Source organism: Liolophura sinensis, chromosome 6 (genome assembly GCF_032854445.1).
Source record: "Liolophura sinensis isolate JHLJ2023 chromosome 6, CUHK_Ljap_v2, whole genome shotgun sequence".
Taxonomy (NCBI): Eukaryota; Metazoa; Mollusca; class Polyplacophora; order Chitonida; family Chitonidae; genus Liolophura; species Liolophura sinensis.
This window is the reverse complement of record NC_088300.1, coordinates 43732519-43751856: the sequence shown is the minus strand read 5'-3', so window position 1 is coordinate 43751856 and position 19338 is coordinate 43732519. Positions and strand designations below refer to the sequence as shown.

Below are 19338 nucleotides of genomic sequence, written 5' to 3'. Positions count from 1 at the left end.
CTTCCCTATAACCGTTTATAAACAGCCATCAATCAATCAATCTTGGATTACTGTACACAATCATTCAACCACTCAGTCTGCAAGTGAGCATTGCATGGCTTTATTCCTAGTCAAAGTTCACCCTTTATCGCCAGTTTACATTCAAAATCTGACGTCAATGAGACCTAGATGATGCGTGTTCATTTTCTTTTTTTCACACTCGTTTGTCCCCAAGTCAACATAATGGTCTATTATTGGTTTTCCGGGTAATGGCTGACAATAATTCAGAGGCCGATATTCGTAACCCTAGATTACATATATATCATGTGATGTTGAATGTGTGTCACGTTGACCGGCTCTATAGATATAAACGCACACACACATATATATATACACACACACGTTGTAAGATCAGCTGTTCGTACAGGCGGTGTAGAACAGGCCAGTGCCAAGGCAGAATGACAGGTGGGAGGTTCAAGGACAAGGTTGTCATCGTTACAGGGGGCTCCAAGGGCATAGGGCGGGGATGTGTGGACGTATTCGGTAAGACATTGGTTACTGTAGTGCTGTATTTTAATAGCATAATAACTAATGCAATACACAAGCCCGGGTAACATCAGGGAGGCGTGCTTTGTTAGTCCTTAGTTAACATCAGATCTGTAAGACTCGGAATCTATGAGCCTCACGTGCGACATTCAGTACTACAGATAGGCTCTGAAGGGCGCTCCAAATCGATATAACTGTAAGAACCATTTCCAAAACAACTTAAAAAAGAAAGCAATCATCAAAGGAATATGTAAACGAATACAATAAAGCTGGTAGATGACATGAACAGAGAGAAATAGGTTTCGGTGATCAGCAAGGAAGGCAGTCGATATTCTACGGATGACATTCTATTCATATTTCCAACTCGTAGTCCGTGGATAATTTTCAGGACCCACTCGTTACGAGCACGTAACCGCCAAGGCGACGCAATGTCAACATTAAGAATGCCTTCATTAACGTTATGAAGGCTTCGTACAAGCGAGCCCAGGTCGTTAACAGATACACAGGTGCCTCTGTGGAGCCTTGATTGTAACTGTTCATAAAGTCACACAATCTAACATGAGGCTCGTTTGGTTGTTGGTTGGTAATGGTACCCACCTCAACAACATATACAAATTCCCAAAATATACCAAGGGGCAATACTCTGCATTACTGTCATATCTCTTAATTGTGAAGAATCGACTATAGATACTCCACCAAACTTTAATGCATTTGTTCATATTTTAAGGCCAACCTGCACACAAAATGTCATCCAACCGACTAGATGAACAGACAGACAAACAGGCAAACAATCAGACAAATAAACACCTGTAAAAACATAACCTTTCTAAGCGGAGGTAAAATATCCATAAATGCCTCCCCTTCCTACACTACTAGCCGTTCGTTCATTCATTGACAGGGAAATTCCAGTTCCTCAAAAATTATAGTACATGCACTTTTTTATTTTTTCATTTCATGCATTAAGATATTTTTCTTTTCATCTGCACCAGATAATTCCTGGTTAACTGGTTCCTGGTGTTCTTCTTGTGAGCTTTTCATTTATATTTCATGATAGTCTGAATTAACAGAATTTTGCTTGTTCTTCCCTGATGTCATTTACTAATATGAACAGGTGTGCGTTTTCCCTGAGTGTACATGTAAATAGCTTGTTCTAGGAGTATAGGTAGGTATTGCGTGTAAACAGCACCATTAACATTTTTACTTTCATGTAAAATTAATTTAGCTACATTGTATCGTGTTTATTGTCAGGTAGGCTTGAAATAAGTTCATAGTAAATTGTACAGGTATTCCTTCCCTAACTTCAACCACAACAACGAATTTCAGTCAGCACAGGTGTTTCCGCCATTATATACACCCCCCTGCAAATGTACAGGGATGAAGAAGATAACACTCGGTGACACAGTTCTTCCTATTAGATATCCAACCCTACCAAGATATAATGCGTAATGTGCCAAACTATCTGTAGTTTACAAGATAAAGGGAAGGACCTTGTCCCAGTCGCGTCTAATACATTCTGATAACAATGTGTCTGAACAGAATGACCTGCTATTTATTACGATTATACCACGATCCACACATGACATGTTGCTTTGTTTTGATACTATTGCTTTACTTTTCATCTGGATTGAATCCATTTTTATCTAGGTAAATAAAAAATGTTTCCATATTGATTTTACCTGATTGAAAACAATTCTACCTTGGCAGAAACTGTTCCCACTCGGGGGGAACAAATTTCTCCTGAGAGAGAATATTTTTTTTGTGGGTTAAAACAAGTTTCACCTGGTTTGAAACAGTTCTCACTTGGGTGGGAGCAGTTCTGACCTGTGTGAAAACTTTTTCTAGTGGGTGAAAATGTATTCACAGGGTTAAAACAGTTTCCACCCAGGTGAAAAACCACGTTTTTCACGTGCCACAGACCGTGCGGTGAAGATACCGTGATGAAAGATGTAGATAAGGTTATAGCCACAGGAATTTCTCAGACTAGTTCTCAGATAGTGTATCACGTGATTTTCAAACTGAATATAAATATTTTCACCCAAATGGGAACACTTTCCAACCAGATGGAAACTTCTTCCACACACTGAAAGCGTTCTCACCGATTACATCTCAGTACAATAAAAAAATAGTAAACCAAGTGTTTACAACCAAATAATTTAATGTTTTAACTCAATTGAAAGGTTTTTTCACCGAATGAAAACCGCTTCCGTGCAGGTAAAAACGATTTCACCGAATTCAGAACTGTTTCAATCCATATAAAACCAAAGAAAAAGCTGCAAAACTTACAAAACATTGAATGTTGTCTGTGTGCCACCTTACCATCACGTACGTCTGTTTTGAAATATAACCGAAAAATACGCAGATGTATCAGTTTTAAAAAATTTTGTGTTGAATGTTTGCTTAAGATATGTTTACGAATATATACACGACCAGACAGATGCTGTCTTGAACCCGGTCTGCGCTGTGTTTCACTACAACGACTATATTTAAACAAACACAGGGAAATAACCTTTACTGAACGTGGATGATGTGATGAGTCAATATACCTGAATGTCACATCCCCGTTCTTCCTCGGTCACAGCATCAGGTCTGTGATATACATTCTCATGCGTTATTACTGCAACTCTTCACAAACAAATGCTATGTAAATATGTTATGTCATGACATCTTGATGCCTGTGCCCGGTGTGGTGTGGTGTTTCAACTCGAGCACCTTATACACTCATCCGGGGTATAGTATAGATACATGTGCACACTTGATAACATCTTGTCAAGGAAAGAATAAGTTGTCAATACTAGACCTTATTTATATCACCAGGCACATGTCTTCATACAACTTCAGCTCCATCTTTCCTCATTTCATCCTTTCCCTATTGAAATGTGCAATTACGTGATACATTTTATTTGTTTCACCAATTTTCTTTCAAGTTGCTTGGTGCTGATATCTTCTGATGTTTTTGTTCCACAGTTGAGAATGGCGCTAAAGTGGTATTCTGTTCAAGGGGAGGTAAGTTTACACTATATGTACAATCAATGCGAAAACGTCGGAAAAATCAACGGTGCTTCAAATTGAAGGTAATTCATATAATTAAATTTTCCTCCCATCATATAATACTGACTGCTGTCATATAAATGAACTATTCTTGAGTAAGGAATCGAATACGAATCACACACTAGATAAATTGTAAAGGTACCACTAATGCAGAGTAAAAATAAGAAACAACTGGCTTGTTTGACTCTCAGATCAGCCTAGGCCTTACACAAGATGAAAAAAAGGAACACGAAGACGCTCGAATAAGTTCAATACATATATCTGAACAAAATAGACAAATAATACAAGTGACAATAATATGCAAATAGTACATATAATTACAAAAATATATAGTCTCTTACTGATAATTAGGCCAGTCAGTCCACGCCAGTATAGAATCTTCAGTCAACAGGAATTTCTCAGTCGACGGATGACAGGATGATAAGATGTAGGCCTAGTGGGCACGACACGCTGACCATGGTTTATTCCCCACCTGCCTTGAAGGTGTGACTTCTCATGGCGGACGGGTTCACAATAGCGTCCGAGATGCCGAGCTGGCGATATGTGTTTCACTCCTTGGAAATATACACAGTCACTTTCAGGATAAACTGGGATGAAATGTTCGTAATCTCACAAAGACACAATGAGCGATACAAGCTCCAAAATAACGTCTCAAAAGAATAGCAGGTGGCGAAACACAAGCTTACAAAGTGCTCTGTACAGAAAATGGAGTACAAATGACGTGAAAGCCCATATCTCCAAACCCAGCAAAATCCTTCACAGTCGATGACAGTAAATAGCGACCTCTCCCAAATGGACTTGAGTAAATGACTGCAACCTTCACAACTCCGTCGCTCATTTTGATAGACTATGGTAAAGAAAAATCCGGATGGTTTGCTCGTAAACAGGTTTACAACACCGATACACATTTTCTGAATGTATACCAAATGTACAATGACGCTAAACTCATAACACCGAAGTCTCGAGAACGCTCGACTGAATAACAGTGCAGGCTGTAATATACACAGCGGGGAAAATGTAGGACAGACACTGACAAATAAAACAATAAAAAGACGTAGGCTCGTAACACTCCCCCCCCCATAAAGAAAGGATACACGAGTACGGTGATATTTAATTTCATATTACATACACAAAGAAATATACATACACAAATGGATAGCATGTCAACTACAATGTTAACCTTACCAGCAATATATACAATTTCCATGGCATAAGGCTGTAAGTCAAACACCATCATAATAATCTCTGATTTTTGTTCTTAAACTTCTGTATGAACACCAAAGGGTTGGATCTCTATACACAGTGACATTAAACAGCGACATTACCAAAACAACTGGCCAAATACACTTCGAAATGCCGTGCCCAATGCCTCCTTCTTTATTTATTTATTTGATTGGTGTTTTACGCCGTACTCAAGAATATCCTTCTCTATGGTGGAATAATTCCTTTGATGTTCATTTAACTTCCTACAGAAGTAACTCACAGGCTGTTCTATCCCATCCTCTCCTTTCTGGAGCAAAAAAGCTCCTACTCCGATGCCACTAAAATTGGGAGCTTTCAAAATAGGTTAGTTAAACAGAAAGGCGTTTAACCTATCAAACGCCGTCCGACCATATGAACTTGACATTCTTTTTAAGCAATTGAATCAATGGAGCAGTAACAACGATGAAATTGGGTACAAACTTGCGGTAAAAACCACACACTCCAAACACTCTAAGAATGTCTTCCTTACAAGTAAGCACTGGTAAATCCAGTATGGCGTGGGCTACCTCGTCCACTCGTCCTCTTAAGATTAATTACTAAATCTAATGAAAACAATCCAGAGAATATGTTCTCCAGATGTTTACAATGGTCTTCCCACGTGTCTGTCACAATGACAATGTCTTCTATATAGCCGGCAGACTATAGAAGTCCAGAGCTTCTACAATCTTATTGGCTAACCTCTGAAACGTCGCCGCACTAGTTTTCATACCATACAAGAAGCAGATAAAATCCTGAAGGAGTAGCAAAGGGAGACATCTCCTAAACCCTATATGTCTATGGTACCTGCCAGTAACCCTTAAAATCAACCTTAGTAATAAACTTGGCATTTCCTACTCTATCAATACAATCCTCAATACGGGTAACAGGATAAGAATTCGTCGTGGTTACAACATGAACCTTTCTGTAATCCACACATATGTGTATAGAGCAATCGGGCTAAGGGATAATTACAATTGGTGAATACCAGCCACCCTGGCTGGGGTGTATAATCCCATTGTCTATCATGTACTGTATTTCCTGGTTAACAAGTTTTAACTTGGCAGGGTTAATTCTGTAGGGGTGCTGTTTGATAGGTACAGCCCCCCCCCCCCCACCACCCCCCCCCCTACATCTACATCTTGTACTGCAGCACTAGTACAACCTGGTACATCCGAACATATCTTAAGATAAGTCTCGAGCAACTTACAAATATCCTGTCTCTGATTTTTAGAAAGATGGCTTAACACTTCATCAAAATTGATCAATACGCCTGAGTTATTCAACTTAGTATCTCACAAATCAAGTTGAATGCTACCTGACCCTTTGAGCTCAGTACATGTAGTAGACAACTCACCACTCTCCTCTACATGATTTACCACAGTGCTGGTCACAGCTACAGACTGACTTGCGTCACGGGAATTGTACTTCCTGAACATATTTATGTGACACTCTTTCAGTTTTCCTATGATCAGTGTGCTAATAATGTAGTTAACATCGTTAACTTTCGTCACCACCTGCTATGGTCCACTAAATTCCGCCTTAAGGGGTCCCTGAGATAGGGACAGCAAATCAAGAACCTGATCTCCAGGAGAAAAACTTCTTGACATAGCCTTCTTGTCGTATTACAGTTTCATTTTCTCCAGCGAGATCTTTAAATTAGCACGAGCTATCTCCCAGACTTTATACAACCTGTCCCGAAACTGGCAAACATGCTCTCATAAGTTTCCCTCCGTTTCCTGGGTCAAGATACGCTCCAAAGGACTTTTAACCTCGTGACCATACACGAACTGAAATGGACTAAACCCAATGGACTCATTGGGAGTATCCCTGGTGGCAAACAATACAAGTGGAATCCCTTTGTCCCAATCTTCAGGATATTCCATACACTATGCTCGTAGAGCACTCTTCATGGTTTGGTGGTGTCGTTCCAAAGCTCCTTGGGATTGATGGTTATAAGCTGTGGATTGAAGTTGCTGATACATAATTTCCGGAAATAAGCCGAACCAAAAAATTGACCCCTAATCAGATTGTATTTCCTTAGTAAACCATACCTGGTGAGAACTTGTAACAGAATGTTAACTATCTGAGGAGTAGTTATCTGTTTCAGTGGGATAACTACTGGAAATCTAGTAGCTGCATCCATAATAACATACAAAGAGTGAAAAATGTAGATCAGACACTGACAAATAAAAAAAAATTTTTAAATATAATACAATGTTTAAAGACGGGGTTCGTGACAAAATCAAATCTATTCAACTTTAAATGTTTCAGTTGAGGAAGGCAAGAAGGCAGAAGCGGAAGTGAATGCTGTAGGACCTGGAACGTCTCTCTTTGTTCCTTGTGACGTCAATAAAGAGGATCAAATCAAGGTAACCTACACGTTCATAATGCACAGGGACGAGTTGTTTAAAAATACATTAGCATTGAATCCCATTATTTAAGTATTTAATCACATTTGACTTTAGTCTGGACTGAAGTGCCCTTAGTTTTGCATTACGTCGAGGCTGGTATTAAGGCTTAAGCCTGGCTTAACTTTTAATACACTTTTGAATAACTGACCCCAAAGTAGCTACTGCACTTATCTCTAAGATGGTAACCTGTACCACTCCGTCAAGAAATTGCATAGATACTTATTCCCAGAGTAACTACTCTACTTATCTCTCAGATGGTAACCTATCCCACCCCCTCAAGAAATCGTATAGATACTAAATAAGCTTGTTTGAAACACAATTGTTACAGCTCAAATGGATTGGCTGGTTGATTGATTGACTGGTTGGTTGATTGACTGAATGGTTGGTTAGTTGATTCTTTCTTTTCTTCCTCCTGTCTTATTCGTGAATAGTTTACAAGAGGATGGGCGAGCTCAATGTGTCCCTTTGGTGGAATACTTAGTTAACTTCATTTAAAATCATTTAATACCAGTTAAGTATCTACCAGCGTTAGGCCGCTAAATGTCATGGCGGTACGGAAAACAGTGGAGAATCTCCAAAGAATCTCTGTTTGAGGCTGTGTGACTGCATCAGCACTGTGCGTGTCTCAGAGAAGGGGAATATTTACCACTTAAACAAGTCCGTTCTCAGATGTGTAATATCACATCCACCATTCTCTGTTGTTACTTTGCTGTTACTCTGCAGTGCCTACAGTGCCTCTTCGCTTCACGAGTACAACTTTGCAGGAAATGTGACGTTCTGCAGAAAACCAAACCGCTTGGACCGAATTGTTTTAGACGGGCAATGTGTCCTAAAGCATTTTCAGATGATGAATGATATTTTAAGCGATTCATGAAATTGAGTGGAGGAATTGAATGTAATTTATTCACACCTCAAATCTCAAATGTTTTATCCTCCCACCGAAATGCTGGCCGCTATCGAAAATTCGAAATATTCTTGAGTACGGCGTAAAACACCAAGCAAATAATTAAATAAATCAAATGGTTAGTGTGTTGGCGCTGCACAATGATTCAGGAGTTCAAGTCCAGCTCATGCCGGCTTCCTCTCTGGTCTTGCGTGGGAAGGTCATCCAGCAACGTTCGGATGATCGTAGATTTCTCCCTTGCTCTGTCCGGTTTCTTCCCACCATTATGCCGCCGTATAAGTAAAATATTCTTTAGCACGGCGTAAAACCCAATCGGTATCTTATTCATAGTTCACCATTCTTATCGCTGCAGAATGTCGTGGAGAAAACGATCGAAGCCTTTGGTCAGATAGACTGCCTCATTAACAATGCTGGCTATCGTGAGTATATTCATCTCTTTATATCTATCCGGATAAAAACTGTCTGAATCGTCGACAGTTCTCACGTTGATGTATTGGTTTATTGTCTGAGATAGCTTTTGTGTTCTTCTAACATACATGGCTATTTTTTATTTGTGGACATCAGTTGTCAACCACTCTGTATTGACTTTTTCCTTCATATTTATGTTTTTGACTTCATTGAAATACACTTCAGCTGCAGTTGTTGGATACACTTCTGCTAGTTCGTGCAGTAAAAAGTGTGAGTGGAGGTAGATAAAATCGTCTGGTTTATTTTGAAAAAATGTGTTGACCTGTTTTATCATATGATAAAACATTACCGACATCAGTTTAAGCGAGTTTTCCTCCGTGTTTACAGATCCGGAGCACCAAACCATCGACGAATTTTCGGCAGATGATTTTCGAAGTTTGTTCAACCTTAACGTTGTAAGCTATTTCCTCTTCGCCAAGGTACGTACCGGATAATTTATTTTCTGATTTAAATATAAACATATCTCCTGCGTGACTTAAAAAAAAAACAATGCAAGACATCACTTAGAGAAAAGCCTGGATTCACTGACTCAAAAACATGAGTCGTACAGTAGAGCTAGTTCGACTCTTATGACCGGATCAGCTGAGTCATGAAACATATCTGGTTATACTATGACTCACTTGGTTAGTTGGAGAATTCAAGAAGTCATGTTGAGTCTGTTTTCAGAGTCCAGTTAGATGCACTCTATAAATTTTTTTGAGTCAGCTGACCCAAACTTTTCCCTCATTCTTTCACAGAATAAACGGCCTCGTGTGTATGTTTTCTGTGGGATGACGAAACACCAGGATTCCACCTGTATAAAAGTCTTAGGTTTAGGCCGCGTTTTTTCCTCACTAAAATAAAGTTGGTATTACTTTAATAATAATAACAATAAATTTTACTGCATGTCCAAATTTGTTTTCAAATGAATGATTATGGCTTAACGCCACATCGGCAATATTTCAGCCATATCGTGGCGAGCAAATTTGTATTCATCTTCGTTATCCTTGTCGTCGTCATATGACTGAAAAATTGTTGAGAACGACGTTAAACACCAAGCACTCACTCGTTATCCTTGTGTTGTAGTTCTGTTTGCCCCATCTCAGGAAGACACGGGGAAGTATTATCAACAACTCCAGTCTGGTAGCTGAAATTGGTCAGAAAGGGGCCGTTACGTATGTAGCCACAAAGGTATCACCTGTGCATTTAAATTTCTGCTTTGGCCATCCTAAAATCCCAGATGTGTTATGGACCACGATATATATTTAAATGTTTTATTTATTTATTTCTATTTTACTGATGTTACTGTCCCATATACATAGAAGCCCCCAGGTAACGGTCTTAAATACAAATCAGGATGCTGGTAAACATTTTATGTGCAAACCAGTCCTGTGCTAAACGGTCTTAAATGCAAAACAGTCCTCTAGTAACGGTCTTAAATGCAAACCAGTCCTCTGGTAACGGCCTTAAATATAAACGAATCCTCTGCTTACAGGCCAATCGGTGAATTTACAGATACAGTTATTAACGGGTTGTTTATTTAATTCCGTCATATATAAAAGGTGCCCAACAGCCATTTCAGCTGGCGGACACAGCATCCCCGAGGGCTGGTCCCTTTGCATTGTTTTAATGTTATGGTATGCTAAATGTGATGAAAACACAGCATTTTGAGTAATTCCCGACCACTGACGTCTAATAAATTGCAATTAACATCACGGCAGTTTTTCTTTACATAATTCTGCTTAAACTATGGTGCCAGGGGGAGTGTAATTTGCAACTATTTATGCATTTACATGACCAGCTGGAATAAAACCTTAACTCAGTAAAACTGACGTGAGGCCGTATTTCACCGGTTACGTTTGAACATTTGCCAACTATCCCACTGTCGTCGCTACTCTGGTCTCTCTACGATGTATGTCTTAATAATATCAATACTCTACATGGTATAAATACCTACGCGTTCCTGGTGTCATCTTGAGGATTTGTCAAGTACTTCAGACCATTATAGGCCGCCCTCACCTGTCTATATTCACTGATGCTTGAAATCACAGCTGCATGAAATTTCTCTCTTTCACTGTATCGATTACTGTCGAATCAGTGTTTTAATTTATCTATAGGCAGCTACAGGTGCAAAGCCAGCTGAACATTTTTGTTTATGATTTGTAGGGTGCCATAACATCTATGACAAAGGCCCTGGCCATAGACGAAGCACGACATGGAGTTAGGGTGAACAGGTGTGTACCAAGAATTAAACCGCTTCATTTATAAATAGTTTATTTCTAGCTTGTATAGGAAGATATGACTTTTTATTTGCGTTACATATTACATCAGATTTGGTCACCGTCGCTGTTTGTTGCTGAACCCCTTAAGTACATGCACCAATAATGTAAGAGGTATATTTCTCCAAGTGATATGCACCTTGCCACTTATCTCGAGTGTGTTATATATTTTCTGTACTTATCCCGAGTGTGTTATTCCGTATGTTTTCTGCCACTTTATTTTGTGTTATCTCATATGTTTTCATCCACTTTATTCTGTCTTATCTCATATGTTTTCTGCCACTCATCCTGAGTGTGTTATTCCACATGCTTTCTGCCATTTATCCCGAGTGTGTTATCCCATATGTTTTCCAACACTGATACTGTGTTATCCCATGTTTTCTGCCACTCATCCTGAGTGTGTTATCCCAGATGTTTTCTGTCACTTATCCCGCGTGTGTTATTCCAGATGTTTTCTGTCACTTATCTCCAGTGTGTTATCCCAGATGTTTTCTGCCATTTATCAAGAGTGTATTATCCCAGATGTTTCTGCCATTTATCCCGAGTGTGTTATCCCAGATGTTTTCCAACACTGATACTGTGTTATCCCATGTTTTCTGCCACTTATCCTGAGTGTGTTATCCCAGATGTTTTTTGTCACTTATCCCGCGTGTGTTATTCCAGATGTTTTCTGTCACTTATCCCGTGGGTCTTATCCCAGATGTTATCTGCCACTTATCTCCAGTGTGTTATCCCAGATGTTTTCTGCCATTTGTCAAGAGTGTGTTATCCCAGATGCCTTCCAATTCTGATACTGTGTTATCCCATGTTTTCTGCCACTTATCCTGAGTGTGTTATCCCAGATGTTTTCTGTCACTTATCCCGCGAGTCTTATCCCAGATGTTATCTGCCACTTATCTTCAGTGTGTTATCCCCGATGCTTTCTATCATTTGTCCAGAGTGTGTTATCCCAGATGTTTTCTGCCATTTATCCCGAGTGTGTTATCCCAGATGTTTTCCAATACTAATATTGTGTTATCCTAATATTATGTAGTCTTTTGTATTGTTTCCGGGCTAAAACCCTGATTCTACCGGAGGACTAAGCACCCTCGAGGCCTGGTCCTCTTGCATTGTTTTCTTGCTGTTGTATATTAAATGTGATGATAACACAACATTTTTAGTGGCTCTACACCCGTGACGTCTTAAATATTTCGGCTGACATTTGCTAATCAAGCCATGGTGCTAGAAGGCGTGTAGTTAATGCTATTTACATGAACAGTTAAAGTAAAACCTAAATGAGGTAAATGGGCAAGACCCTGGCTTTCACCAGTTATATTTGACTACGCATTTGTCAGCTACATTTACTACACTGTCGTCATTGCTCTGGTTTTACTATCTATGCAATAGTCGTTTACATACGTGTTATCGGATATATTTCAGCAACTGATATATATTTAGGTACTGATCCTGTATTGTTGTAAAATTTATTGAGACAGTGATGCCGTATTACCCTATATGGTAATAAAGACTGATTCTGTGTTAACCTACACGTTTTAAGACACTGATTGTACGTTATCCTATATGTTTTCAGCATTGCACCAGGCAATGTTTGGACTCCTTTGTGGGAATCTTTAGGCAAATCCACGGAAGATTTCGAGAAAACCAAGAAAAGCGGGGACGATGCACAGGTATAAAAACACCAATTTGGAGAACTAAATTTCATGGTGAACATTACAGATGTTACATACGTATATAAATACATGTGCGCGCGCACACACACACACACACACACACACACACACACACACCTTAGTGTTGGTGAAGAAATTAACTTCCGTAGTTTACCAGTGAACAATTAAAGTCACTGCTTTTCCTGTTAGTCTTTTAAGCCTTTTGGCAAATTTCTTGACAAGGCTGTCTCGTTATTTTCCAATGTGGGCAAGTTCATTCAGATTTTAGGTGGATTGGGGGTGTCGGTACATTGATTCAGTGGTATTGAGGAGCAAATTTATCTAACAGGGGATCAGCTGTGCATTTTGTGTAGCCATTCCAAGACATGAAATGTTTAATCACAGCCAGCTTAATCCACAAATATGTAGTCACTGAAGTCTATTTGTATTTTTCCAGCTTATTGGACGAATGGGTACAATTCGGGAGTGCGGTGAAGCATGCCTGTTTCTTGCTGCAGAGGGCCAATTCTGTACCGGGATCAACCTACTTTTGTCCGGTGGTGCCGAACTTAAATACGGCCATAAAAATCAAATGCAGGGGACAGAATCTGTGTTTGGTTAGTGGCTAATGCGGTACTAAAATATCACATTCCGGTTCTCTATTGTGCTTGATTTATAGTGCCCTCACTTTATGGATGCATCTTAAGATAATTTGTACTTTGTTTTAATTTTAAATCATTGTTTTAATCTACTTTTTTAATCTACTGCCACAAACATATGTAAGTACATGTACACGAGAGTGTTGATGTGTGTCGTTCTTTGACAGCGTGTATACTGTCAATTCGAAACATTGCTGTTTTGGGGTTTCAGTCGCCTTTTGTCAATAAGACTGATTCGGTAGATATTATGTAATACTGACCTACAGATGAGAGCATGCAAGCTCAGATTTCATACCATATCGCATGGTATTGCCGATGTATTTGTATTTGCATTTATTAATTATGCAATTTTTATCATACTCACACGAAAAACTGGACCTCTTAGGTCTTCATATATATATATATATTTTTTTTTTTTGCGATTGGTGTTTTACGCCGTACTCCAGAATATTTCACTTATACGACGGCGGCCAGCATTATGGTGGGTGGAAACCGGGCACAGCCCGGGGGAAACCCACGACCATCCGCAGGTTGCTGGCAGACCTTCCCACTTACGGCCGGAGAGGAAGCCAGCATGAGCTGGCATGAGCTATGTATAGATCACCTTTAAGTTTGAACAAAGTTTGATGCCGAAGAAAGTCTTCATATTTCATGAAAATAAGTCAGCAATGAAAGTTTGCCACTCAGCTGTGTACCATCTTTCTTGTTAACGGGTTGGCGACCAACAACGTCGTGCCTTCGAATTTATCCCCAACACACCTCACCACCGCAACCCAAGTTTATACAGTGAGCAGATTGGCATGGCTGTGCAGCGGTTCTTTAGCATTCTTAACAATCTTGAGAAGGAGGTGCTTACACTTCAAATCTTTGATATACGTGTATTCAAGAGACAATGTCTTTGGCTTCTTGAACTCCAAGATCCACGAATAAATACTGATTACGACACAGAGGTAAGCTGGCAACACAGCCGGGACGAAGAAGCAGTAAAGGGGGAGCAACTCTTGAGACCATATTGCCGACTGCTGCAGGATAAGTTCTTCAACTCTAATGATTAGCTTCAGATGCATCGCTTGGATGTTTGATGTACCACCCGGTTTTACCTCAAAGGCGATGTATTATTGTAATCATTACCTTCTGAGAAGCAGCGCTGGTCTAACTATATTTGCTGAAATGCATGATGAACGCCTGAGGCTCGGAGGCGGCAGAACACTGGAAGGACATAGGCCTAAAACTGCGCCGTAAGCCATTATGAAATATCGGCGCGAATGTGGACGCATGTAGATCTAGTTCAGGTACAAGACTTTTTCATCAGCTACTTCAAAACCTGTCTGGGTGAATAAACTTTGTATATAACATATAGTGTACATGTAATTTTGCCATATGGCCTTTTATGCTTGGGGTTGAACGTCGTACTTAACAACTTTTCTGTCATATGACGGCGAGGAGTCATTAGGACTCTTTAGGAGTCCATGCCGCCAAAGTATTACCGCCACTGAAGTATTATCCCGAAGACACCAGACATGACACCCCCACCCACTCATATTATACTGACACTTGGGCCAACCACTCATGTTTCCTGGCTCTAACCTCTCAGTGCTCTCTAGTACCATTTTTAAAGTCTTTGGCATGACCTGACTTTGGTTTGATTTCCGCAAGAAGGCAAAACTCATTGTAACACCATAAATGGCGATATATATGCCTTTAGCATTTGTTGTCAAGTCCGCTACAATAAGCAGTCAAGGATAAATTTGTGGGAACGGCTATGGCCCCACGAGATGTCCAGGGAGACCGCACCATGGCCTTCTGCATTATCATGGGGTAACTTCTCTGGTATTGGATTAAATATGGTATTTGGTTAAACAATCAGATCAAGGAGATTTCGTCGGGATTTGGTTCCAGAACGCGACACTGATTCAAGTCTCCTAGATGCACTTGGTGCATGGAAACATTGCCGAAGTATGTAATCATTCGTTCGTTCATTCATTCATTCTAATTGCCAAGTTGTCATCTGAATGGTGCGCACTATCTACCATTGGAATAGCGATTTTAGGCCTAGCGATTTTAGGCCTAGCGATTTTAGCGATTCTAAAGAAAGGCTACAGGAGGAGGTTAGTTGTTACTAAGCAAGAACTTGTGAAGAATGAGTCAAGATTTGATTGAGACTGCCAAGAACGATGTCAAATTTGGTCTACAACACGGAAGACAAGGGATTCCTATAGAATCTCGTTATTCCAAACACAATCCCGTCCGGGCGAAATTCCCATCAGATTCTCCATCGTCACTTTCGTTCTAATCTGATTACAATCCTGTGCTATTGAGCAAATCTACACTCAATGCGGTAAGATATAGCAATGCCAATCAAATGTCACTGTTGCTCTGACTGTAGTCTGTTTCTTTTAGCTGGGACGAACATATTCGTTGATAGCCAGTTGCCCAAATTCAGCTATCTGTAAAAATCAGTGACAATCAGTGTCAAAATTGCCTTGTCAAACAAGCTATACACTTTGACATTTGGGCATCCATATTATTACAAAGAAAATGCAGGTAGAATACTTTTTCTAACTCCATAAGCTTGGTTTCGACATCAAGAACCCATTGCCTCTGGTGACGTCAGAATTATTTAAAATCAAGTGGCATGCCGGATAATGGTAATTTGTTGTACAATGGCTGCGCCAATCAGCGGTTAGAACAAATACTACTGGTACGGCGAACAGACTACACTGTACATTTTTATAACAGAATTTCCTGATATCCAAACCCAAAACCATATTGTCCTGAGATCATATACTACAAGAAAAAAAATAAAATGGATTTATTAAGGTTTTATTGTACTAAAAAGTGTAGACAATTTCAAATATGGTCAGGGCGACCTTCGCCATTTTTAGAAATGTTCAACAATTGTTCAATACTGGTTGCAAATTTACGAATAACGAACAAGAAATAATCATAATTACAGAAAAAAAAACTATTCTTCCGGCTAATATTGTAAAGTTTCATATATACGTCACACGATATATATTGATATTTTCATTGTTCACACAATGAACACAAATTGTTTATTTGTACACATTTGATTCGTACATATATGTCTATATACATGGTGAGTTACATAGTTAGTACATAGATGTTAGTACATATAGACATGACTGTTTACCAAAAACGAGGTTTGTTTTTGGAAACCTCTGCCAAGTTTCTTCCCGTCGTCTGTACATGTATGTATATTCTGGAGTACGATGCAAAACATCAATCAAATAAATAAATAAATAAATAAATAAATAAGTATAACATGATTTGAGGACCCACACTGTCTATAGTGGACTACTGACTTCTGTCAGAAGATCAAGTCAAGATTTAGTATGAACTTATCGGCTATCAGCTTATCGGATTATACACACCCATCAAATAAATAAACACTTTTGTAACATTAACTTCAATAATATTATTAGTTGTATACATCCAGAATATGTGTTTTAAAAATGAAAATAAATTTAATATTTGAAGTCGTAGTTGAAATACGGGCCAGCACATAGCTCAAGGCTTACACGTAGGCGTATATGCTTGCCTATACAACCGAGAGATAAGCCAATGCCATTTCAGCTGCATTATTGATCAGTCCAGGTTATGGCCCTTACATTGTGATCAAACATGCCATGTACTTCAATTACCTAACTATTGACTGGTAACATTTGTTTATCAGAATTTTCAAGCTGTATATACATGTATATGCATAATAATGATTCATGTTCTGAATATTTTTGCCGACTGTCTGGCTGGAGAAGGAAGAACATCGAGATATAGGAAAACCGTTGTCGGGAGTATTATGGTTAAAACTCGTCAATGGAAATTTCACTTCTTTTCAGTGACTAGCGCTACTGCCAAGAATATACGAAGAGTGAAAACACACATGTGGAATTCAAGCGCTCCTTATAAGTTCTGGTCTTCAGAGATGAACTGAGCCCGGAGTCTTGACAGTCTTGAATAAATGCCCCAATTATGAACTGTTATAAAAAAGGTTCTGTATAGTTTTAATATTTTGGCAAAAATCATGAACTGTATAGATGCTCACGTACATACATACGTACATGTTCTAATGTTAGGATTTTAATATATTCATTTTAATATATCATTTTCGGAATAACCTTATTCCGAAAGGTTATCAGTACTTGAAATTTTATTGTCGCATGCTTTAACGAAAATTTGAGGGATTTTATTTTGGGTCCGTCCCTCTGACTGTTCGTCTGATGGTCCGTCTGTCTGTCCGTCTGTTGTGTGATATGTTTCCTTGAAATAATCTTCAAATATTGTGATTTTTTGTAAAAAAATTCTCTGCAGCTTTTTTTAGAATGTGCAACCCCATGTGTATAAGTCATATGTATATATATATACATACATATATATTATACAAAACCCCAAAAACGTGAAAGGGCGAAGGTCGAAAACCCGAAAGTTTCGAGAAAAAAGCCCGAAAACACAGGGCGAAAACACGAAAGTGCGAAGTTTTCGCTTTGTGTTTTGGGGTTTTTGCTTCGCTCCTTGGGATTTTCGCCTCGCGTTTTCGGGTTTTTGTCTCTCACTTTGGGACAAATTTATTTATCTGTGGACTCATTTGATTTGTGTTTTACACTGAATATTTCATTTCTTCGACTGGAGTAAGGTTTACAGAAAACACGGCTCTCCGCAATGTACATATATAGGTCTCCCTCACTAGCCACGGCTGATGTTACAGGCATGAAACAAGATCTGGATTATAACATGCTATTCCATTAATCAATACTAAGTCGATCCTCTCATCAATAACATCGATCTAGTAAAGCAGTCAGTTAAATAAATACGCAAAGCCTTCAACAGCCCAATACCACATACAAAAAGGTATATATGGACCGAATTTATTTATATGTTTGATTGATGTTACAGGTAGTCTTCATGTATAGCTCATTTTCACTTTTTTATGGGTGGAAATTCTAACCATTCATTAAACAGGGCTACACAATTGCATTTTAGAATTCTATTCTATTAGAAGCTATGCTTAACATAGTTGTTAAGTGCAATAATTGCAATTGTTTCCTCTTGTACACACTTGAGAACAACTTTAAAATACTTATTTCTTTTAAAGTCAACATTGCTGTGAAGGTTAAGATAAAATGAACAGCCCTGAATGAAAAAAAAAATGATTGAAGTATAGCCATTATCGAAATGTCAAGACCGAGGGTCAATTAGGCCAAGGTCAAACTTACAAATAATGGAACAATTTCAAGACCAAGACGAAGGCCAACATAAATTTTGAGATCAGTCGGAGTTTACAACATTTCCAGCAGCGATTTGGTCCATGAAAATGCTAACGACGAGAAAGGACTGTGTACATATATAGCACTTTTATTTGTTTGTAAAAAGCATCCTTGAAAAATTCGGATCACTGGTTATTCAAAACGAATTTTAAACCGATAAATGTACCTGTATTCATATATCATATTTATTCACAGTGATTTAATTTTAATACGACCTACTTTTAGCCCAAAGCTAAGCTGATCCTTCCTATCGTAATGCCCAGATTCCGTCATACATGCTTCCACGCAGACAATTTCACTAAAAAAAAAAAAAACAACTCGAACCCTACCTTATTTTTGATATCCACCGATTCCCTAAAACGCCCGAAATGTAATGTTATTAAACCTTATGTCAAAAACCCGACTCAAACCCTACCTTATTTTTGCTATCCACCGTCCTTAAGACGCCCGAAATGTAATATGTCAAAGTCAGCATTGTTAAGCCATCTTTCAACTGTAATCCAGACAACTCAAATCAACGTCTGCCATGCTTGGAATTTTTTTTTGACCTTTAAAAAAAACAAAACAAAACAAAACAAAACCCCCAAAAAATCCAAACATGGCTGATCTTGATTTGAGTTGTGCGATTCGAAAGTTTAAACAGCTGGATTACTGTGGAATGATGGTTTATCATTGCTGGCTTTGATACATGACATTTCGGGCGTTGTAAGGAATCGGTGGATAGCAAAAATAAGGTATTTTTCGAGCAAGTTTTTTTTAGTGAAATTGTCCGCGTGGAAGTCTACAAAACCGAAGCTGGGCGTTACGGAAGGAACGTCCAGCTTAACTTTGGGCTAGCCTGCTTTCTACTCTCCTCATACATATATTAGACCACAGGCGAAAGTTTTCT

General features: G+C 38.9%; 1 protein-coding gene across 1 annotated transcript; it reads left to right on the top strand.

Annotated features, from left to right (window-relative positions):
- Positions 1-395: 395 nt before the first annotated feature.
- LOC135467998 (17-beta-hydroxysteroid dehydrogenase 14-like) lies at positions 396-14507 on the top strand. The gene is made up of 9 exons (XM_064745990.1): positions 396-522; positions 3490-3528; positions 7087-7184; positions 8483-8549; positions 8926-9017; positions 9664-9768; positions 10744-10811; positions 12427-12523; positions 12963-14507. Exons 1-9 carry the CDS (start codon positions 438-440, stop codon positions 13125-13127), a joined length of 816 nt encoding a protein of 271 aa, XP_064602060.1. The 5' UTR covers positions 396-437; the 3' UTR covers positions 13128-14507.
- Positions 14508-19338: the final 4831 nt, after the last annotated feature.